Source organism: Xenopus tropicalis, chromosome 2, assembly GCF_000004195.4.
Source record: "Xenopus tropicalis strain Nigerian chromosome 2, UCB_Xtro_10.0, whole genome shotgun sequence".
Taxonomy (NCBI): Eukaryota; Metazoa; Chordata; class Amphibia; order Anura; family Pipidae; genus Xenopus; species Xenopus tropicalis.
In genome coordinates, this window is record NC_030678.2 from 60,632,354 (window position 1) to 60,651,476 (window position 19,123).

A 19,123-nucleotide genomic window follows, 5' to 3' on the forward strand; every position below is an offset into this window, starting at 1 on the left:
AGATTTCAATGTTCACCTGCAAGTTAGAAAACAAAAGTAAAGATCCGATTGGTTGCTATGGGTAACATCACCAGTGATGGTGGTTTACACACTATAAGAAATATGTCACTAAAGTCACGGCAGCCTAGGGCACCATCATTTTATGCAGCTTACAAACAAGAACAGTAGTTTCTCAATTTTTAGGTTCAGTTCACCCTTGAGGTCCAATGTGTGGACAGAGTCCCTCCCTTAGCTAATAATAAGGTTAAAGGCATGTGAAATACTGTTGTATCAAGTATTTATTTATAGTACCAGGAATATCTTTAACAGCAAATACATTTTTTCCCCTAGTCAACATAATTGACCTTCAGGCTGAGGTTCCAGTTGTATATAGTACAGCAAATAAGCATTAAACTCAAATGTTACCCTCTCCAAAGCCATAGATCTGGGTCAGCCCCGTGAGACTGGCACCCAAACAGTTTTCAGAATTACTGATACCTAATTTCCAAATAAGCTAGTTTCAGGAGGCATTAGTTCACAGGCAGTTGCTATAGCGACCGCAGAGTGTGGTTTCTATAAGAAATGTACAATGGACACTGTGGGAAGCTGCTTGCTAGTATAGCCCAGTCCAAATGTGGTACTTGCATTATATTCTTTTGGTACTGCATGCATGCTTTACATGCCTTCCAGCCCCATGGACAAATATACCTACGTGCACCTGTTGCACCAACACATTCTAAATTTAGTACTAGCTGTGTTGTCTGGCTAAGAATGCTGGGAATTGTAGGACAGAGAGCGACGGTACAGCTTGAGTAGCACGTACTACATGGAGTTTAATTACACTGCATTGTACTACTACTCATAATACACAATTAACATTAATTTGTGTCAGTTAGATTAAATAAAGCAGCTATTTGATTTGTTGGTATAAACAACTACACTGGTGAACAGTTGCACCATTGTTCGTAAATATTCCCAAGATACTTTTAAAATGACATAAGTTAATGCGATTATTGATAGAGTTCTATTAAAAAAAAATTTTTTTAATTAGTTCATTCTTCTTTAAAATAATAATAATACAGTACCTTTACTTGTATAAATCCAACTGTATAAATGCATGTTGGTAGGAAAACTGTTTTATTTATTCTATGCACATATTTTTCCCTTTAAGAGCTATAGGGAAAATGCCTTTATTATAACAGGAAGAAAAAAAGGTTCCTGTTAATTTATAGTATGAAAACAAAAAACACTGGGAAAATCCCAGGCAGTATTCCAGAAGCGTGATACAGAAAGTGCTGCCTTTTTGAAGTCATTTGTCATGAAAACAAAACAAAAAAAAACCTTTTCTTAAGCTTATGCAAAAGAGCTGAGAAAATCTGTGGGCTTTAAGACCATGCGGGAGATGTCAGCTCCAGCTGAGAGCAGTGTCTATAACTAAGTGCATGTGTCTTCCCTCTACTATCTGTGTGTCTGTATCACAGCAGCAGGTGGTGGTATGTTGCTGCTGCTGCAGCTCTGCAAAGGTGGCAGTTCACTCTATCCTCACCCAGTGCACAGGCTTCTTCTTTCTAAGGGGGAGTTCCAACAAACCTTGGGATCTGCTACCTCTCAAGTGAATCCAGGAATCTCTCAGACTACTCTCTGCCCAATGAGAGCCAAGAAGACAGAAGCAAAGAAGAAACTTACATCATCACTGTCTGTCCTCCTCATCACAACCTCCAAAAGAAAGTTCTCTCCAACATCATCCAGAGCCTCTTTCCCCAGCTTCATCTCCAGAGACAGACAGCAGCCAAATACCCTTCTCTCTCAGAATTACTGATACATTCTAAATCAAAACTAGATTTCTCTTTTTTTTAGCTACTTGTGAATTATATTTGACATCTCTGCAAGCCCAATATCCCCAAATCCCACAGCTGTCTTCCCTTTGTTTAATCCTTTAAATCTTTTCTTTAATGCACAATTTATTACCTGTTTTGTGAGATCTTGAACTAAAATGCTGCAAGACAGAATTTCAGATTTGCAGAGCCACTTGTAAAATATTGTGGTTTATTAAAAATTTCTAATTTTTTTTTGGGGGGGGGGATGAAGAGACATGAGAGATTCTGGCAAAGCTATAAACTGCTATTAATTCTACATTCAAGATCAAATTAGCTGTCACTCTTACCTGCCTTGTACTCTGGATTACTTGCTGTCAGCTTTCGGGAAACTCTTTTTTTCTCTGGTGGATACTATGGTGAGTTTAACCCACTGTGGAGAAGCATTGAGGATTCACGCTAAAACGTCCCATGTTGCAGGATTAAGGCATTGCCAAAGGACTGTGGTTTCATCAGACATCATCGCAGCCACCTCTAGGATGCATTTTGCTTATATTTTAATACTGCTGATTCTGACTCCAAGAGTTGACTCATCCTGGTGGTAAGTACTCAGTTCACTTTTTATGTAAAAGACACTTGCAAACTGGTTTTCAGATGAAATGGCATTTCCAACATTGTGCTGATTATATCATGGTATCCTAAACAGCCTAAGGGGATGCAGTTTAAAAGCTTAAAACCTGGGGGGGGGGGGTTTACTCTCTCCTGCAAATATTTTTTCCCAATTTCTGTGTGTTGTGACTGCAAGGATGTAATTGGTCATTATAAAGAAATGATGTTGGACCTTGGCAAAACTAGAAAACAAACACACACAAAGCAATTACAGACTTTATACCCCCTGCTCCAGTTAAAAAGGAACGGATCACAGGTGTACACAGAAATGCAGTTTCAGTTATGCTTTGTGTGTAACAATATCATGATGTGTCGTTGTTCAGCAAGGCAGCTGTTTATTTTAAAGCTGATATACTGGAATTCTTTAACAGCGTGTGAAGTGTAATAAGGTATTCAAGTCATGCTGCAAAGGAGTTAAACTGATACACTGCAATTTGTACACCAAACCCACTGATCTGCAGGCAAGATAAAAGCAACACAATCAGAATGACCCTAAGGGCTTAGCAAATTCCTTAAGTCCAGACATTAAAATATTCATTGCTACATTCTGTACATAGCTGATTCTCATGGGCATTTCTGCAAGAGTGAAGGTGTGAGAAGTGAGCCATAGAAAAACCCTTTTAAATAAAAAGAAAACTTTTGCTCTTTTGCATAGGTGATTAAACCATGTCTTTATGTTTCTGCATTTTTTTCATAGTTACAGGGGTAGATCGTGTCTGTTTCCACTTTATATAAAAGGTTATATTTCTTTATGAATCATCCTGTGGTGCAATTATTTATTCAAAATGTACTTGTGAAATAATCCATAGGATGTATACATTGTGATATATTTACCCAGTAAGCATGATTTTTATAAGCTTTTTTTTATGTTCATTTAATCAAGTGTTCTGTCAGCTGACATGGTTTTCTTGCTGAAAATCAGAAAGGAATAAAAAGCTCAGCAGTAAATATAAAGTCAAACGAACAAAAAGCTGATGACTTGAAGTTTGTCACAAAAAGGAAGCTCTAAATTCCGTCACACTTAGGCAGAAAACAAACAGACCACAGTGTATGTGTTTGTAATAGAAGCCATTAAAAGAATAAGTATAATTTACAGATGTTCCACTTATATCTTAACACTGACTGTTTGACTGAACAAGCAAGGCTACTTAGACTGATGAAAGCCAGTGATGTCACAATAAAAAAAATATTTGCAAAGCAAAATGTTGACGCTTATTTACAGAATAATGTGGTAAATATATCAAGGGCAACAAAAAGGCTATTTACCCCGTTTAACACTTAGCACATAATATAATGTTTGTATGAATTAAACATTCAGCATTTTGGTTTTTGTTTTAGTTAATACATTTTGTTTTTTTTAATAATTCTGTATCTATAATATACAGATATAAGGGGAAAATGTAAAATTCTAGCAAAACATTGCTATATAATAATGTGGTGTTATAACTACAGTTTGCCTAATATTTGAAAATATAGGTCATTAATATATTCATAACCCTTTGTGTCAGTGTATGTGTTTTGGGTACAGTTATAATGATCTATTTCTATCCTGCCATATAAACACACAGTTTTTGATACTACAGCAGTACTGCACAGGTAGCAAAACAGTTAAAGGTTTAAAAGCAGAATTAGAAATGAAGAGAGAGATGGAAGATGTTCAACAAGTATAAAGAGATAATCTATTAAACATCTCTTCAACTTGAGCCAGGGCAAAGCTGTACTGAGGCTCATTTTCCATCTTTGACAGTTTAAAATAAAGAACCTAATGGTAACATTTTATAAAAATATGTACACATTTGTATACTCAAGATAAATAGTTTACATTTTAGGTTTTTTCGAGCCATTTTAGGATTGTGTGTATGTTTATTATACTGTAGGTGAACAATGTACATATTATTTATTCATAATATTTAACTGAGATTCTATACAGGAAGCTAAATTCTATTGTTATGGCAACATGTTGTATGTACAGTGTTCTATATATTTACTTTTTACCCACCTTTATTAATTCACTTACTTGATCCTTATTACAGTTCATATTCTCATTCTCCTTTAATTGTATATACAGTACATGGGTCCATGGTATTTGCAATATGCATGCCTTTTATTCCTTTAGCATGTAATATGTGCTAGCATCAGACTTTAATTCCCTTTAAATATAACTTTTCTCTTTGTTTAATTCCCCTAAGAAGTGATGAATGCTGTTCTCATACCTTCACATTCCTCATCACATCACATATGCAGCTCCCATCCCTTTAATACTCTCTATATGGGAAACATGCTATTTGCTTAGCATATATTGCTTCATATGTTTGATCCCTCTCTAAGTAATTGAACCTATTAATTCCTGCGTGTAATACCTTTTATGCATTTTGCCTGCTTCTCTCAACCTTTTATGTTCCCTAATAGTGATATATGCTTCTGCTATTTGATACATAATAATCTGCTAATCTTATGCTTTTAGGTCTAAATAATGATATATCTTCAAATTCTGTTACCTTTAGCTTTGTACACATTTAATAACGTTTAATGTTCTGACATAATAAGCTCCTCTACTGTTCATAAACCTTTAATCCTCTCAACATGCAGCACATGCTGCTTTGTTACCTTAGACAATTTATCTTTGATACATGTTATTAGGATACCCTAAAGCCATATGTTGTAGTTGTCTGTCTATACTCCTTTTTTAAGAATGCCTCAGGCAATATAGGGTTTTCAGAGCTTGACACATGCCTATGCAAAAGAAGACAGCAAGCAGATATGGCCAATTGTTTGTTATATTTCTTTAAATTCCTCAATATTTTGTTCAGCTCATCAGTGCCTATTAAGTGTTTAATGCCCTTGTTTACTCTCAGGTGTTATGACTTTGAGTTAGCCCAGTTGTAAGTCTCTAGAAGAATCCTGTATCACTTGGCAATTTTCCAACATAAGTCAAGAAAATAGCCATTTGAGTCAAATTATGTAGCTCTGCAGAGAGTGCCAAAACTGCAGTCCATATTAAGTTTGTTTCTGTATCCATTATTTCTTTGTCATATATCACAGAACCAAATACACTTATATAAAGATTAGTTGATTTTATAATCCTGAGTAAGGTCAAAGCAAAATAACACATATTTCCAATTACGCACAGTCAAACATTTATTTCTGGCTCAGCTGAAAATAACTAAGGGCCTCTTGCACTTTTCATGCAATGTATGTATGATGAAAACTGATAGAGCCAAGAAACCCTTTGCTTTCTTAGCTCTTGTATTTGTGTTTTAAGAGGGATCTCCTTTTTGAAGATGTTTTATTCTGTTAGGGATGTAAGGAGTTAACCTACCATCTGTGGGAAATCCCCTGGAAAGTGTAACTTATGCTCTGTGGAAGGAATTTGTTCCTATTGGCCCAGGGGTATCTAGTCTATAAAAGCAAAAGAATCACATAGATCTGTGTCTTTAGAATCCACTCTGTGGATGGGGTGTATATGCTGAAGGAAGGGAGGCAGGAAGCTTAAGTAAAGAGAAGCCTAAGAGTCTAAGGTAGACTAGACCTTAGTGGAAGGCAGGAAAAAGGACCTCATGAATGATGGCTTATAGGACTTGTAAATGTCAGGGTAGCAACTGTCATGGCATGCCTCAGGAGTGTGAGAGTCAGGGTACATAGTGATAAAAGTGTGGGCCCAACTGTAGTCCAGCATAGTGTGCAAGATCCCATGAAATCAGACAGAGAAACTGGTATGTGGACATGGACAGACACCTGATCAACAATTTATACCATTTCTTTGGTGTCAGATGTAGAGAAACTCAACATTACCCTGCCCAGTTTTAAACAATTGTCCAGTCTGAGGCAAGTTATATCACAGTTAGGGAGATCAAAGAAACTAAGGGAACATAAGAAGACTGGGTGCAATTACAATGTTAACATGCAACTTTTAATCAGAAGAAAAACTGATCAAAGTGATTCTTCTCTTGGAATAAGATAAAAATATAACACGAGTTCAATGAAAACTTTTTACTTATTGTTTGAATCATGAAAAATCCATGGTTTTAGTTGTATTTGAGCTAAACAGAGAAAATAGAGTCCATTATGCAGAGGGATTATATAAACACGGGTAATATAACAAATATGGAGCAGCTTAAATTTTCCTGTTTGTATGTTCAGGTCACAAAGGAATAAAAACCGTAGATTTTTGATGATCAAAACAATTAGCAAAATGTGCATTCAACACAAGCCCTATTGATTAAATTCAGTCTGACATGGGAGATAGCACCATAGTAAGAATCTCATACAATGTATATCTGCTTTTGTTTAATAGTTTTGTATAAAGAAAACTTTGAGAAGCATAGAGGAAACATCTTAATGACTAACTATATGACTGATTATACAGTATATAGACTGTCCCTGAGACAGATATTGAGAGAATACTTCCATTGAGTTCTGTCCAGTCAGGTTCTGTCTCTGTGGGCCAGTGATGCCTTCTCCTAAAGCCAATGGTGCCGTTTGCAATGAGTTTGCCAGCATCTAGGCAAACAGTGCTCCTTACTGCACTTGTACAGGGAGATGAAAAAAGCTAATACTCTTGGCATAAAATCCACAACATTATTCATTCATTAGAAGCAAGAACAAACATGTCAGAAAATAACTTAACATCCTCAATCATACTCTTGATTAATGAGGATTCATTTTAGAAAAATCACCAGCATGTTCCAGTATTGCAAGGCCATAAGGTTTCTTTCCATTGGTATAGATTTAGCTTTTTGGTTCTTACCACTTCTTTATGATAAAACAACTTGGGACGGGCACACAGATATTTGAATGTGGCACAAAAACTCCCAGGCATGCAAGAAATCATATGCCCCTGTGCAGCAGAATAATGCCACAGCACATTGCATTCCAAAAGTGCTGGTTCATGAGTTGAAGTCTTTAACCAATTACATTATGCGCCTTCACTTCATTTTTTATTTCATGTGTGGTGTTTGTTTAAAAGGAGCTGTATACCCCCTTGTCTAACATGAGCTCAATGAGCAGGGTTTGTGATGAGCATACTTTTTGCATACTTATTTCTTAATCTATTTCTTAATCTAAGAAATTGAAACTACTCCATGTATGGGCCTTGCAAGGTAGATAATCAGATTACCAGTTAACAACTCTCTTCACCCTAAATTCATTATGCAGGACATTATCTATGCATAGATAATCTAATTATCTACCTCAAAGGGCTCTGGTACACGGGGAGATTAGTCGCCCGCGGCAAAACTCCCTGCTCGCGGGCGACTAATCTCCCCGAGTTGCCTTCCCCCTGCCATCCCACCGGCGAACATGTAAGACGCGGCGGGGCGATTTCGGGAAATCGCAGAAAAAGCCTCGCGAGTCTTTTGTTCATGTTGAACAAGGGGTATACTGCCCTTTTATGTTATTTAAGACTTTTTACTGAGGTCTACAATATCATCTTAGTAAGAGCATTGGCTTTGCTATTTTTCAATTGGCGATTATGTCACATACTCTATTATGAATGGAAATGAAATATAATGAAATTATTGAAGCATATGCAGTTGTGCATGAGGCCCCTGCTGCCCCTCTAATACAAAGAGATAGAAATATTACTGTTGTGATAGACCAGGCCAAAGGGAAATAGCAACTGTCTCTAGATTTATGGGGAATGGAAGGGAAGGAATGGATTGTCTAAATAACAGCAGTTGGGTGATTACAAAAGAATTTGCTGCCAGTAATATACAGTTTTATTTACAGAGTTTTCTAATTTAACAGCATGTTTTACTAAGTTAAACCTCTAAACTAGTGGGGTGTACTTCAATGAAATTTTTTACCCAACTTTATAAAAATGCCCCTATTGTTAACAACATAGATTAAGAAAAAATGCTAGAAAGAGGTATAGTCGAGAATGTGTTGTCATTAAAGACATTTATGTTAGGCAGATGGCTTAGGGTCAAGAATGTCAAGTTTAGTAGATAAATGTAACACATAATACTTTATATGCACTTTTCGAGAGTCTATAAAAGTATAAATACAAGTATACAATAAGCAAAAAGGGATATACACTGATCCCCAATTCTTCTATTTTTTGTACAGGGTTATTCAGCTTTCATTAGTTAAATATACACCAGTTTTTATAGTGAGCATATGAAAATGCTTAGCACCACTAACAAAAAGCTACTACCTTTAACTATTGGGTTGGTTTCTGTTGAACTAATCAACTTATCATTAGTTAGAGGAGAGAGGTGCGGTCCCTATAAAAATTATGGCCATAATTCAGAGATTAGTTTACACTTCTTGCCCTTGATTGAAGGTGTAGGGCACTCCTGAACTACAGAAGCCCAGTGAAAACTGCGTGATCTGATTCTACATACATATTTTTCTCATAATACCAGCTTATAGACCTTGGGCCAACTATTAAGATGATGCTATAGGTCATATTAGCTTTAAGTACCAGATACATTTCTAATAGCCAGTACAAAGATACCACAAAATAATCCAGCATATAGTATTTATTTAACAGTATGAAGCACAACATTGCATGATAGTGTAAGTATTTAGTGGTTGTTTAATTGGTTTTGCTTGTTGTGCCTCATCTAAGGTTTCTTATCTCTTTCACAGCTAAATCATGTCCTCCTAGAATCCTCTCCATGAAATAAAACCTAGCTGTTTTTTTTAAATAATTAACAACTTTTTATTTATATTATTTATTCAGCTTTTTATTTTGATGGCAATATCCCTTAAACCAACTGGAGTTCCCCAAACACATGCTGGTGTTCCCACAAACACACACTGGAGTACATTGGCTGTCCTTGCTCAACTGTGTTCTTTAGAGCTAGCAGTCAGTGCCCCCCAAAAGCAGCCATCCTCTGTTCATAAAACAGCTGTTGTAGCCTATAGACAACTTGGACTGTAGCAATGTCATTCCCTATTTTTAGTTATGAGATACCATAGATTACACAGCTCAAATCTATTTTATTGTTTTCCTTGTGCATCGGCTTTGATTACTGGCATCCGACTCAGCTGACTTTATTCATTGGAACAAGCACACAGTGCCCACCCAGGTAGTTCTGGGAAGTTATTTGCTGGATGGCTGTAGGCATCTCTTAGGATGCCAAGAGGAAAGATGTCCCTGTACCAAATTGGTATCCTGTACAGTTTAACAAGGGAAATATAAAAATAATAGTGTAAACATGGCAGAATTTAGATTATTGTATGTATGAAAACAACCATCCTATGACATTGCTATGTGTCTCCTGTGTCTGCCTTACCATAACAGAGGGCTGTAATTTTATCAAGGTCAAATCTTCATTAAACAGTTTTATTTTTTAAGGGATGTAAGCCCATCAATGAAATGTTGCCTAATGAAAAAAAATATAATTCTTAGCCACTTTCTAATATACACGTATTAAACATTCTCAGTGATTTTATTTGTAAATGTTATTTCAGTTGTCTGTCCCTTTCTAAACTCCAGGTTCTAACTCTTCTAACAATGTAGCAGAAGTCAATTCTTTACCCAAAGCTACAGTTTCCACAATTTATTTAGAGGCCTTTTAATCAGCTGGCTTCTGCTGTATTTTTTAAATAGTCAGAACTAGCAGTGCAGAGAATAGCAGATAAGGCTTTCGCTAGCAATTACATATCATAAATAACAGACAATTAATTAACAGACACATAGCTTGTAAAAATGCAGAGACTGATAGAAATAGAAAACAAATATTTATTAAAAAGGGCCTAAACAGATATAAAAAATATTATCGACCTTCACAAAGTATCTGTTTTTGAGTAAAGAGGGCTTGCTTATCTAACTCCCACAACAGATACAGTAAATATACGAGCATTAAAAACCTGTTACAAAGATACTTAGATGACAACTGGTTTCCTCCCACATTTAAAAACTCTGTGGTAGGGTAAATAGTTCCTGATAAAATTGACCATAGTGTGTTTTCTGTAAAGGTGATGGCGATCTTAAGCTGGCCATACACGCACCAATAAAATCATACAAAACATATATCAGGTTCTGTTGATTTTTATGGTGGCAGCCTCCACTACAAATGGTAAGGCCATGAGGGTTTGCCATACACACAACTTTCAATCTAATATCTTGCCTTCTACAAGTAGTCAATTACAAGTTGCACACACACATACAAAATGCAACTTAAAGGTCAAATATCATTCTAATAGATTTCTGCAGTAGTAGTCAACTTACTTAAAGTTTTAGAGGGATAATCTAGAAAACCTAGTTTTATAAAGCAGTTAAAATTTTAGTCTTTCTGCTGTTTGGAGTCCCACCTCATACCTGTCAACCCAAAGACTAGAACATACTTGTGTCATTTATGTCTGGGAAGATAGAGTGCAAAATTGTCTCATTTTTTTGCACTTTGCTCAATGCTTTCCTGCATAAATAAATTGCAGTAGTGTGCTCTCTTTCAAAACATAGAGACCAGCACTGCTTGCATTCGGCAGTACTGTATTTATGAGAATGATGTGTAAGTTTGGGAGAGGAGGCAGATGCAGGACACAACAGAGCCCTATCCTTACTGCTTGCCCTTTGGCAGGTGGTAAGGACAGGGCTAGCCTGCACCTACTGTCACTGATTGAGTATTGTGGCTAGCTGTAATGACTGCTTCAATGAAACTATAAGGTATAGAATTTATAGGCTAAACTTTTTGGCCCTCCTTTATTCCAATATAGATACATAAATACATGCTATAAATGTCGGTAGTCCTTGATTTTGTTATTTCTTTCTTGAGAAACATATATGGCAGTATGATTCTTCTGGGAATGCATTTCATAACATAACCACTCTTACTATAAAAAACCCTTTATGTGCACCAGAAAAGTCTCCTTTTCAACATACTGAGGGAAGCTGAATTTGGTGCCCTGGTTTCCTGGGGTTTGCAAATAAATCAAGAATGTTCTGATACCTTTCCAGATAAAAAAGGAAATGTTACAGAATGTCTATAATAGGGTCAAGGTCCTACTTCCTAAGGAATGTTTAGGTATACTGAAACAAATGAGGCCCAGAGTTCACTTCCACATAATGTTCTTTTTAAATATTTAGGCAAAGATGAAGAGATTGATAAAACTGGAGAACATTATGAGCTCTTTTTCCCAGAGTCTATCTAGTCCTTGGAAGGCCTCAAGTCAATGGAAGGGCACTTGTAGGTCTCATGTTATAGATGGCTCAGTATTGGAAGCTTTTTACTCATTCCTACAAAGATCATTATTATTGGAGCCCTAGCCAGTCCACACCCTTTAATTTCTAAGGCTTCTATCACAAGAAACATTTCTGCTGTTGCAGTTGAACACTGATTTACTGTGACAAAAGAGACCTGAATTAATAAAGGCGCATAAAACATCAAGTTTAAGTTTGAGAATATAAATATGATGTATAATGCAGTCAAAAAAAGGAAATTAAAGTATATAAAGAATGAGGATGTATACAAGAATGGAAAGATTGTTTGGTTAATGAATTCCTCCAAATGAGTCATTATCTAATGATATTTGAAGCAGTTTCCCAATTTGCATTCCAGCTCAAAGCTATTCCTACGTACACATTCTCTAATGAGTCATTGGGGAACATTTTTCCAGATACTAGAGATTATCTCTTATGACTTTAAAAGGACACTAATGCAGCACAGGTTTTTTCCTTTTTTTTTTTTTTTTCATTACTGAAAAGAATTTAAGTACATATTTCGTGAAACACTATTGCAGATATTGACTCTAGAAACACTATTACAGGTATTGGCTGTATTATCCAAAAAGCTTGGGACCAAAGGTTTTCCAGATACAGGGTATATCCGGAATATAAAGCATGGTGCCTTATTTCGAGCTTCCTTTTTAGTAAAGATGTTATTTTCTGAATGAATAATTCGTTTTATGCATAAAATAATGTTCAACTGGCAACATTGCTGCTGCAGGCTATGGCTTTGATAATCTGTGGCAGAAGTTTTACAGTTGTGGTTTCTTCCTGCGGGCATGCTGGTCCGTCCTGCAGCTTAATGTATATGGGTAGTTTATGTGTTTAGACTTTATTTAATAAAGGTGTAACATTACATGTGCTCCAAGACAGAAGTCTGAGAAATCCTTTAGTTTATTAACTGATATTTAGGGTTGAAAAATTCACTTTGCACTACATTTGTAAAGAGACCTCAGAATTGCAAAATTGGTAGCAACTTATCCAAACAGACTCGCTTTAAGTGAATGCTTATGTACTTATGTATGTACTTATGTCACAGTAGATTACAATGCTTTAGTATGAATTATTTGTCTGTTCTTGTAGTCAATTACTTTCTTTTTCCTTGCAATAATGTACTTGATTATAACTAGGCTGCAATCCATATCAGTGGCAAAGCAATACTGTTCAGTTTTGCTTAATTTTCAGTGTGTTTCATTAGTCCCAAAGTTTTGCAATCCAAATTACAGAAATACCAATTATCTGAAACATCCCAGGCCCAAAACATTTCCATAATAGATCCCATACCGCCCAATCTCTCTCACTACACACACTAGTGACCGAAATTTTGGGCCACTTATTTTTCACCAATAAATGTTTTTTTCTTTGATTCTGATCTACAGAGTGCATTTCTATTTTCTCATATTTAGTTTTTCTTTATTTGCACCCTGGCAAATTGATCCATATGGTTATGGGAGTGCTCCTCTTGGGACTATATATATATATATATATATATATATATACTGTATATATTTACATTATATTGCAATAATTAAAAAATATACAATTTATAATAAATATAAAAAGTCAAAAGCTCATTCCTAGGTGAAAGTCCAGTGGCCCATTCTCCACAAAAGCATCACTGTTCTAAGCAGTCTTGTTTTACCTTATCAGCTATTTTTGCAATATCTTTCAACCTTATACTGATATAATTATGACAATACATAATCCTGTTGAAAGTCTGTGCAGATGTGTCACTTGTGCATGCGTCTACAATCGAATAGAGGGAACGCTGTGTGTCACCCTCACTCTTTCAAAGCCACATATTTCTGTTTTTGTTTGCTGAGAGCTTTTAATGTGCATCATTTCAGCTATAGTAAAAAAGATAGTACATCTGGACCACATTCAAACAGTAAAAAAAGCAAGGCTTAGGTGAGCTAAGAATGATATGTGAGACAAATTTGTCTTATTTTAAACAACAAAGCAAAGGGCCCAAAGCACTTGTAAGTGATGAACTTCATCCATAGCCAACTTTACAAAAATTCTCCAAAACTTTCAGTGCAATTAACTCTTTTTGTAGTAATGGTGTGAATAGTCTCTAATGTAGTATTTTGATTTCATTCTAGAGGTATATTTTGTAAAACTATAATTCTATGTTATCAGGCTTTAAGGCCAGAATTAAATTCCTCAGGCCACCTATTTTAAGTGATATATCTGTAATGGCATATCTTAATAGTGTACTGCACAATAGGACTGACAAATGAATACACACATCCAGTCACTGGGTGCTTAGTAGTTTAAAAAGCCAATTTTTGGCCCTAACTTTATGTCACTGCAGTCAAAAAAGTAGATAGATTTAGGCTGCCAACTAAGCCCATCCATAAGCTGATTTAGATATCATGTTCAGAAGCTCTTATGTCTGGAGACTGGAGAATCATCCTTATTTTGGACACAAGTTTAGTGGCCAAATTGGCACAAAATATTAGTAGCTGCAACTTGTACCTAGCTACAAGAAGAATCTATAAATCTCCCTGTGTGAATACATTTAAATGGCACATAATATATAGCAACAATAAATTGTGCCCATCTACATAACTCCTGGTGCTTCAGTATTTGTGTATAATATTTGAGCTTTTTTCATTCTACATTTAGAATTTATGAACACAATATTAAACTAATTTGTTTAAAAATGTCTTCTCAAGCAATTTTACAAAGTGCAGAACCAACAATTCTTACTCCCTTATCTTATCAAACTCCCCAATTTCTCTGCTTAAACCTTAATTTTACTTTTACATAAACCTGGCAGCAAGACTGCTCAAAATGTGGTATTCAAAAGCGTTCCAAGAAAGGAGAATGTTACCTTTGTAGTAACACGGGAATTCTATACATGAGTGGGAGTACCATACCAACGTTTTGATGTTTTTTCACGCCTTCATCAGGGCACATCTTCTTGGAGCATTTCCCTATTCAGGATTATAAAGTGTCCTGTTCTTAGTGCATTGACGTCACTAGACTAGTGGCTTTAGCTGAAAATCCCTTTTGACGCCGGGGGGGATTTTTGAAAGTGACTAACAAGCTGATACAAAATGCCCTCTACTTGCTCTCTGAACTTATGGGTGCTGAAATTTTCCTATGCAGAAGAAAGTCCACTGAATATATTGCAATATCATTTATATTTATAACCTAATGGCTATGAATGGAAAAGTGCACCCCTTCACTAGTTAAACCCAAGAATCACACAGGGCTGCATCTGTAACTATATAAGGTATACATACTTAATTCATGTACAGAAACAGCAATAACTTAAAAAAAATATGAAATTGTTATACTCCCACTTGAGTTTTATCCCATCATCTTTATCCAACATGACTTCTTATAGAATTAATTTGACAGAGTTTTAAACAACCATTTATGATTTGTTTTACAGCATCCGTTTGTGTATAAGAAAGTATCTTAGGTCATGAACATTGAAATATACCAGAATATACATTGTGTTTTTCAGTACAATATGTAGAGTTTATATGTAGAGTTTTGTTCAGCTCTGTATCTGATTACAAGGGGCAAAATGATGGAAAACAAATGTAGTCCAGCAAATCTGAACACACTATATTGTTTGTATTTGGATCAACAGTACATTTCTAAAAGGTGGGATAGAGACCCTAAAAAATAATGACATAATATATCACTTTGAATTTTTGGTAATAAAATTGTAATATTGGGAAAAAAATATAATAGAGTCCCAAGTCTTTAATAAGTCCCATGCATTTTGCCTCATGATAAAATATTAAAAGGTGGGTGTTCATAGCAGGTTCATCGGAAAAAGTATTAACTAAAAGAAGCCAAGTTTTTTTTTCTTGTTTTTTCATCTGACAAATGTTGTTAAGTATAGGCCAAAGGGAAGCAGCCAAATACATTTTTGAGACAGAGGTCATAGTTAAATAGACACTATACAGCCAGAGGTGAAAACCATAACAGGTTTTTATAGTAACAAGGCAAAATTCAACTTGGTCAGAGCAACCCAGTAACAACCAGTCAAACAACCTCTTTCATCATTCTAACTGCATTAGACAGGTCAAACCTACTTACTGAATGGTTGCTGGTCTAAAGCTAATTGTGCCCTTATGTCATGTACATACTTTTTAAAAAAAAGATTTCTTTCTAAGCAAAATGAAGATGCCCCCATACTTTGTTTACAGCAGTATTGAAAGCCAGCTTTGAAAAAATAAAAAAGACAGTGGTACAATAGAGAGATTTCTAGGACCCAAAGTCCAGGGATTGAACTTTATCTTGCCAGAATTGTAGTTTCAGAGCTTGAGCAGCCATTCAATATATCTGAGACTTCAATGAGCACTGGAAGTTATAGTTCTCTATGGCACATCTGATTTATGCAAAACAATGTGCCATCCCCAGGACCTGACTACTGCATCACATACATTTCAGAGCTGACTGTAAGTATTGCTTTTTTTAGAGTGAGGATTTTAACACTGAGTTGAACTGTTATGTGTGTGGATGAGCTATAATTCTGTCTAGCATAGTTTGCAAATCCTATTGGGGCATGTCAGAACACTGGTTATCATTACAGCCTTATACTGTGGTCTTGAGTTCTATTTATTGGAGTTTGTGTATGCTATCAATTTTCCTCCCAGGGAATAAACTAACCCCAGAGATGAATTCAGTCATTTTTGTGTTATTAGCACATAACAGTGAGCAAGGAGCAATTTCTAGCCCAATTGCTTTATTTTTCCCCACAAAGCATCATTTTTCACAGAAGTCCAGCATCATGATGCAATGGTGTTTCATCTACAACAATTGCATCCAATTTGCCAAAACAAACAATAGGGCACTATAGTGCTGAATATTTTCTAAGTCTGTCTAGCATTATTCAGTGTGCAAGTGCTCTATTACTTTGGCACAACTGAACTGTGGTGACTGATGCAGGGTGCTGAGGTAATACTCGAGCTAGCACCTAGTCCAATGGTGGCGATAGCTCCAGGATTCCCCTGCATCAATAGGCACAGCAGTGCTCAATTCACAGCAAAAATCCGGACTAAGCAGCACTTAGTGCAACTATAAAGAAGTGGAAGGGATGCATTTTGACTTCACCTTTAATAAAAGTTGCTTTACATGCAATTGACTACAGGGAGATTGCGGGGACCCAATCTCCACTATGTGGGCACAGATGAGCTCTAACAAATTCTATTGAATCACACATGTTGTCACCCTCATTTCAACATAACCAGATTTAGCAAACTTGCAAAAGCTTTTATCAAAAATGATATTATAATGTTATTATCCCTTTATCCCTATTATGCCTTCCATGACAAATCCTTGGTAAAAATAAATAGTTAAATCCATTTAGGCCATGACTACTGAATTACTGAAAAATATGTGTTAATGGCAATGGGGAGTTCTATGTGGAACATTATGGGAAAATAATGAGTAACACATAACACATTATTAAATACATATGCTTAATCTTTTTACTGTGTGATAAATCGCTTCATGTTATTAATCATCTAACCATCATTGAGAAAAAGTAAAAGTATGGATACTGTGGATACAAAAAATGTTATTAAGAAAATATGGCACGAAAAGTAATGTATAATATATTATCAATAATCCTTAACATAGAATGCCTGTATTCCCCTGGTAATGTTGGGATAGAGTCATGCGGGCACTGTTGAACACCAAAGGGGTTCATTTATCAACACTGGGCAAATTTGCCCATAGGCAGTAACCCATAGCAACCAGTGATTGGCTTTTCTCAGCCAGCCATGTGATTGGTTGCCATAGGCTATTGCCCACAGGTATAATTGCCTAGTGTTGGTAAATGACCCCCAAGAGGCCTAAAGCAGTCACTCAATAGTTGTTATCAAGTTTCACCAGCTTTTATAAGCAGATACATATACTGTATATCTAGAATTTCCCTTGTGCTCCTTTCAGGGCATGCCTACAAGTGTGTAGTAATTGAAGGGGAATTTAAGACAAAAGAATAACTGAACATCAGTGCTGCAAGGGAATCCTATATGGCTTATTGAAGAACCTAGCCACAGTGAATTCAACTGTTGTCTGTAGTGCCATTACAAGCAGGCTTTTTGCATTTCTGTATCAATGTATCCATCTTGCCTCTTCTACTGATTTAAGCATGTGTGCCTACTGATGCAAGGAATGCTGGGGCTACTTCCACCGTGAGCATTATGGTAATTCCAGAGTTCCCTCAGCTGGATGCATCAACAGAATCATGCATTAAGATCATTTTAACACTGAGTGACAGAAATGCAATCCCAATGGCAGTCACAACTTACATCCAATTTGCTAACACATGTGCAATTGTGATCATTTTGAGGCATTGGAAATAATTCTGGCTGATAAATTATGCTGGAATTATGAGAATACTTGGTGATATGTGCCAAAAATTGCACACTGCACTTTGCACACAGCACTTGCAGTCTAAAATGACCTGTTATTGTTTAAGCAGCAGTCAGTTAGCACTGGTTTATATTAAGAGAGTTTTCTAAAGAACTGTAGTATACTGTATATGCAGTAGGAGATGACATTACTTATATGAAATGTTATTTCTAACTCTTCTACATCACATAAGCACAGAGAATCCTGAACTAATGTATTTGGTGGTGGTCTCTTTTTTAGCATTGCTGCTTTATTGAGTGGTATCTAATGGAATGGATAGCAATGGTAGAATAAATGTGCCATTTTTTAGATAAATGTATGTGTTGTGGTTCTTTAGAATTAAATATGTGCACTGTGTGTTTTTTTCTGGTTCTAATAACCTAGTCTTGACTGGAACTGCTACTCTGTGAAGTCTACTTTTGCAACTTAAAGGGGAAGAAAAGGTAAAAACTAAGTAGCTTTATCAAAAAGATCTATGTAAAAACAGCCATAAGCCCTTACAGAAAAGATGCACTGAGTCCTCTATCAAAAGAAATAAAGAATTTCTTGTTTTATTTTGTGTACACATGTTCTTCGGTATCAGACTTCATTTCTCAGAAAAATCCTTCATTACCGGAGGCCGGAGTCTGCATAGCTCTCTCCTCTCTCCTGCTCCCCATCGCATAAGAATTCATAGGAATTCACTCCCCCTCCCATCAGAATGTGTGATCTATGCTACAAGCCCCTTGAGCTTCAGCACAAAAGCTACAGATACCAAGCTAAAATGGTAGCGGCTATCTTAAATAAATGGAGGGAGCTTCTAGGGCTGTTTACTCAGGTATGGTAAAGCTTTCTGCAGAATGGGTTCTAGCTTGCACTAATGTGGCTAATCTATTGGCAGTAAGATGTTAAAATGACTTTCCTTCTCCTTTAAAGGTGCAAAAATAAACTTTGGCTCGTGAAAGAAAATGTAATTTTGTAATATACATTGGAACTTTCCTGAAACTTTTTAAAACAATGTAGTACAACACCTCTACAAAGTATAAGAAGTAAATACTTTTTGCTCTTTGTTTTACACGTACATGCCGGTCTCCTAGACATGCTCTATATGACTACACCTTTGCAC

At 36.0% G+C, this 19,123-nt stretch overlaps 1 protein-coding gene across 2 annotated transcripts in view; it reads left to right on the forward strand.

Moving 5' to 3' along the window:
- The first annotated feature begins 1,425 nt into the window (after positions 1-1,425).
- The window catches only part of wnt2b (Wnt family member 2B), a 49,151-nt gene continuing 31,453 nt past the window's right edge, over positions 1,426-19,123 (forward strand). For both annotated transcript variants that reach the window (XR_208200.4, XM_004910726.4), the window contains exon 1: positions 1,426-2,394. Coding sequence is in view for 1 of the 2 variants with exons in the window: in XM_004910726.4 (XP_004910783.1) it covers positions 2,210-2,394 (185 nt within the window). In the remaining variant the exon portion in view is untranslated. The remainder of the gene's footprint in view (positions 2,395-19,123) is intronic.